The sequence below is a fragment of the Lepidochelys kempii genome, chromosome 5 (assembly GCF_965140285.1).
Source record: "Lepidochelys kempii isolate rLepKem1 chromosome 5, rLepKem1.hap1, whole genome shotgun sequence".
Lineage (NCBI taxonomy): Eukaryota > Metazoa > Chordata > Testudines > Cheloniidae > Lepidochelys > Lepidochelys kempii.
The window spans coordinates 10807797-10813796 of NC_136384.1; the positions used below are offsets into that span (position 1 = coordinate 10807797).

Consider the following 6000-nt stretch of genomic DNA (forward strand, 5'->3'; position numbering starts at 1 on the left):
TGATAATATCTGAGAAAAAGAAAACCTCGTCCGGAGAAAAAATCATAGCTCCTCTGAAGAGATGCCACCGCAGACAATATCATGTCTTGCCAGCACTGGACAGCGATATTCAAATATGCTGGGTATCAGCCTTCTGACCTGGAGAGACACTCAGATATGCATCCTATAACTTTCCAGACAGGAGGTGCGAGTACCACCAGCAGAGCCATAATGTCACACAGTAAAGAAGTAACTTAGAAGCTGTGTCATCCTCCTCACTTTCCACTGCAGACCTGACTTGGCAGTCGGTTTTGCAAGTGGTCTCTCCCACGTGCCTCTATGAAGGATGATTTACAGGCCCACAAGTTATACCTACACTGTCCAACATGCCGGTACCCCTTAAAAAGTGCCACAGTGGCATTGTCACAGGCAGAACGGAACAGTAAGCTAACAGCAGCAGGCTGACTGGACCCCAATGTCTGTAAAGGAAAGAGAAGGCTGGCTAAGGAAAAAAAAAAGGATTACAACATTTTTCTCTGCAACAAAATTAAGCTGACTCATGCCCCCAGTCGTTAATTTCAATATTTTTTAATCCAAACCATCTTCAACTGAACTGTGGGTGGGGAACAAGCCCCTTATCAAGCCATTCTTGTTCTCAGAAGTTTACACTCTGATCCACCCCTTGCTGTTAATTAAAAACTTACCGCTTTTGCCAACTCCCCCTGCTCCCAGCATCACCACCTTGTACTCCCGGGAGCCTGCTGAAGAATTGCTGGAGGAGCTGATCATTTCATTTTCTAGCTCCATCTTGCACAAGGGACCAGAGGAGAGTGAGAAGGAGGAAAAAGCAACTGACAAGTGCTTGCTCTGATCTTAAACAACTATAAAAGCAGCATAAATAAAAAAAAAAGAAAGGTATGATACAAGAGGTATGATTTATCAGCCTCACACTCACGGCTGTTCCTGCGGTAGCTGGAGAAGGTCTCATAGCAACCACTTTAACAGCTTCCAATAAAAATCTCTCTCTGCCCCCTCCCATCTCTGTATCATTCTCTCTATGTGTCTCTTCCTGGACAGAAGCAGTTTTGTAAGACTCAGGAGCTCTGCTGCATATGGGTGTTGCTATGTCTTTAGATTTTAACTAAGCGGAGCCTCAGGGGGAAAAAATTGATCACATATCTCTTAATTCTTAAGCTTCTCAATGCAGAACTTATTTTATTTTAAAGAGAGAATGGAGGTGTAACAGCCAGTTGCTTTGCCACTGGGGCGTTAACCTGTGTTGACTGAAGTTGCCAGATTTGCACTCGGTTGAATGATCCATTTCCAGAAAAATAAGAGACAGCTTTATAAAATACTCTTTTTTTTCTGTTTTTCAATGGTTTCACAAATAACACAACCTCTCCACATTAGGATTTTCCATAGCATCCATTGTTTTCGTATCATTCACAGATAGAAGTGTTGAGTTTGAAGTATGCTTATTTGTAGACATTTGATTTTTCTTCCCATGAAAAGCTTCAAAAAATTGTCATTAAAAATGGCCACTATTTGAGAAACATCACTAATTATTTGTGAGTGTTTGGACAATGACTGAATAAGCATGGAAATATTTGTAAATCCCAGAAGTTTCATAGATTTTAGCAACCAGGGATTATCCAGCCAAATAGTCTTGCCAGCAGTTCATTATTTATTATTCTCCTTTTTAAAATATTTCAGTCACTCACTCAGGAAGCAGGAAAAATACCATGTGACTTATCTGACCAACCCGGATAATGAATAACAAATAGGCAAAGCACCGAGCATGAACACAACTCAAAAGGTTTATAAAGGGAGGGAATGGGAATAGAAGAAAGACACAGATAACTGCTGAGATCGTGGGGTTGCTCAGGAATGTGTGTGCACATCTGGAAGGCTTTGTTCCTACTTCTTCACTTCTTGTAATTGTGTCACAAGATTTAACCAATTGGTAGAAAGCAGGATCCAGGTTTTAAAATGAAAAAAAAAAAAAAATCAGTCATAGAACTGGTTGGAAAATAGGGATGGAAAGAGATGAGGGGGGCATTTTGACTTTTATCACAAAACTGGGAACTTAAATTTTTCAGCAGACATTTACATTGTTTTTTTGTTTTTGGGTGAAAATGATCCGTTTTCAATGTTTTAGTTTTCTGATGAAAACTCAGATGTGAGGAATGCAGTCTCTTTCCATGTAAAATTTTGTTTAATCGAAAACTCAATTTTCCCTGAGCAAAAATCTTTGATGCAAAATTTTTGACCAGACCTATTCGAGAACTCCAGAGGTTCATTTCAATTAAGTGCAAAAGGCCAAAGTTTATAATAGGAGTCTAAATTTAGAGTCCCAAATTGAGTAACTGGATGGATTTGCAAAACTGGTGAGCACCCAGCAACTGTCATTAAAGTCCATATTCCATTTTGCTCCCCCTCCCACTGCCCAGTGACTGTCTTGGGTGGGGGTATAGCTTTAGACAAAAGCTGTGGGAAGGACTTACATTTCAGCTCATTGTACAAAGATTTAGACAAACAGTTCACAATAAGGTGGCAGATGTAAATGTCTGTTGAACACACAGCAATATCATGCACTGAATTGAGAATGTCCCCCCAATATATTCTGGAGTAAATGTAACAATCATTGGATCAGAACAGGTAAATAATTCTCTAGTGCAGCTTTTCAATATAGATAGCTGGTTGGATGTAGTGGAGCATGCCATTAACACTGCATCACACTGCTTTATAAAGTGAGTAATACTATAGTCATTTGAAACTCCAAGGGGAATGTAAGGAGGCAGAATGTAATTACTTAAGATGGAATTTAGCCAAGACACTAACATTACCTCAGCTAGTTATACAAAATGAACCTTAATGAACACAAATGGCCAGAGCGCAGCTCCACCAGGCCACTCAGGCTGGGATCAATTCAACTCCAGGTGAAGTCAATGAGAAGATTCCCATTAGCGTCCATAGGAAATGAATCATTCTTATTGTCCTTAAAGTCACACTCAAGTGTTAATACAGTATTGACTCAGCAGGAAGAATGCAATATATCATCATCGTTTTCTGAAGCATTTGGGTTTTCCTGGTGGCATCCCAGCTACATAACCAACTCATTCCTCAGGAGTCTTCACCTTAGAAATTAGCAGTAAATCTTGGTTGACACTAAGATTTACCATGACTAGTGAAAAAGGGTGGGTGAGTTCAGAGAGAACCTTTGAGAAATACTCTGATCACAACTAGCACTGATCATCTACAAACAAACAACTCTGGATCTCATAACCATTCCTTCCCATGATCAAAACCTTGTTCTCGTAGTTTGTAACCACAACCCTATTTTGGATAATCTTGCTTTCATTGAATCCTGAACTAATGCAAACTCATTAATTTCAGTCTTGTGAGATCAAGCTCTTAGACCCTAAGAAACCATATCTATTTTATGGCAACACTATGTATCTCCCCTTTATTGTCCAAGTAGGAGCCTGGGCTTTAAGGTCTGATGCCTTTTCCTGCAGTAAACAGCAGCAGCCATAAACTAAGAATCAGAGAGTCACATCCTCCAATTCCATCTAAATGGCATCAAAACAATGCGAAATTGGGCTGTTAAGGAGGCGCTCCTGTCCTAATAGTATCCACCATCACCAGATAAAGAAACAGATTTTAAGATGTTTAAAGAAAACTTTGTTTGATGGAATTCTGTCTGGCAATAAATCACTTATCAGCAGTTGTGATTGTGAAATCTATACTTCTGTATTGTTTTGCCTTTATGGCCCCTACTTCTCTATTGTTTATCGATATGGTTCCTCCCTGATTCTTTGATTGTTTCTGTCTGTTGCATAACTAATTTTGCAAGATTTAAATCAACTAAGGTGGTGGGGTGTCATTGGGTAAAGAATTGTTTCATAATGGGCTAGGATTGGTGAAAATACTGTTTTGTAGAACTTTAGTTTAAAATGATTGGTTAAGGTATAGCTAAGCAGGACCCAAGTTTAACTGGGGTCCAAAAGGAAGTTCTTCAGAACCTAATTCCAGGACACAGCCCAAGATCAGAGCTGCCAGACCTCAACACCCTGCCAATCATATCATACAGAAGTTGGAGCCCTGGATGACCTGATCCTGACTGTCCACCAGGAAAAAAATCTTCTTCCTTATTGGGAGTGGTGAACACTGTGTGCTTAGCATGTGTATTCTGCTTTGGTAACTGTTAATAAATAGAGGTTAAGGATATTAATGTGTAAGGCTCTTTCACTGGTAAAAGGCTCCGCAAACCCTCAGAAGATTATGCCCTGAGGAAGATTATGCCCCTAGGAACTGAGTAAGGGATGCTTTTTGCCCAGAGCCCTAGGAACTGGGAAGGGGTGGGGGTGCCTAAATTAACTGGACTATGCCATTAGCCCATGGAAGGTTAAAGGTGGGGTGCCCTAAAGTGTGCGGGTAACAGGGCAAGAACAGAGACTTTTGTGCTCAGGTTTCTTCTGAGAGAATTTGCACAAGGGTGGAAATTACTCATTGTAATCCACATACCGTAGTAAAGACCTCCAATGTAACTACCTTAATCAATAACAGGAGGAAATTGCAGACCTATACCTGATGCTGTGATTTTTTGGGCCTTTACAATTTTTGGTGCATAATATAATAATCTGCTAATTCTAAATTGGCATTAAAAAATCTCCATATTTGTTCTATTTCAAAGGTACATTTGTCAGGATGTGAATAAATAGAAAAATGTCCCTGGCCAAAGAAGAGCATCCGCAAAGGTGGGGAAGAGCTGGGCAAATAATCCAAAATGAATAATTTATTTTAAAAGGTTTGCCTCTTTTGCTGTCCACAGATCGCTCATGAATAGATAGCCAGACTATCAGGTTTGTCATTCTGGATAATGTTTGCTCTGTAATTTCTGAAATTTTTTGCAAGCAGTTCATTGCATGCATTCAATATTTAAAATCTCAGTTGTTTCAGCTGAGTACATGTTGCTACTGTTAATACTGTAAATTGTGGTATAGACAAGATTGCGCCTTGAGGCATCATCTTCAGTAAGGGGCCTTGCTCCAGGGCAAGGACTAGAAGAGACTGTGCCTCAGAGACTGAGCAAAACAGTATTCTACCCAGGGATGCCTTCTTGCTCTGGGGTTGTGGAAAAAAATAAAAAGGGTAATGCCACATGTGAATGCTATGTGATTGCTGCCTGCAGGACTTTACCTTTGAAAGACTTTATCAATTAACCTGGACAAGTATTCTTGTCACTAGGCAGAGAGCTTGGAATTTTAAAATCTTGAGTCACAAGCAAAATGTAAATCTTAAGAGATTTGTGTTCTATGGGTTAAAAGACATGTTCACTTATTTAATAATAAGTGAATATGCATGAGCACATTGGAGACCATTCCATTAAGGAGATACTAACTGCTCTTCCAAGGCTCATCTTATCCATAGCATTCGGAAGAAATGTTTAACAAAGGTTTCAGAGTAGCAGCCGTGTTAGTCAGACTTCATCGGATGCAGTGAGCTGTAGCTCTCGAAAGCTTATGCTCAAATAAATTGGTTAGTCTCTAAGGTGCCACAAGTACTCCTTTTCTTTAAACAAACAAACACCACCACAATCCTTTGGGGGATAGAGGGGAAAAATCTACCTTCAGGATGAAGCCCTGAAGCCAGTTTCATGAGCTGATGAACTGCATTACTAATACACCAAGAAATGGAGTACTATCCGTGAAATTACTGCACAGTGCTGGAGCTTTGATGAGATTCTTTCTTGAGAAACAGTGTATTTGACACACTAACCTACCACCATCAATGTGGTGAGATATAGCCAGCATGATAATAGACTAAGTGCTAGGCAGAGTATGAGAGCTAGGGGTGCAAATTTAACTTATATTGTAAGGGAATGTGAGCACCTTCAAGTCCTTTTGTTAAGGGATCTTGGTCCATTGTAGGGAGATGCTCAACACTTTGTAAATTGGGTTCTTATTAGAAACAACACCCAATAGTTAAATCACTGGTCTGCCACAGAAATCCTGAATT

The 6000-nt window shown here is 39.9% G+C and overlaps 1 protein-coding gene across 1 annotated transcript in view; it reads right to left on the minus strand.

Annotated features, from left to right (window-relative positions):
- RIT2 (Ras like without CAAX 2) overlaps positions 1 to 786 on the minus strand; it is a 268793-nt gene extending 268007 nt beyond the window's left edge. Inside the window, exon 1 of the mRNA XM_073343437.2 lies at positions 684 to 786. Coding sequence (XP_073199538.1) covers positions 684 to 786 — 103 coding nt within the window. The remainder of the gene's footprint in view (positions 1 to 683) is intronic.
- Between the last annotated feature and the right edge of the window lie 5214 nt (positions 787 to 6000).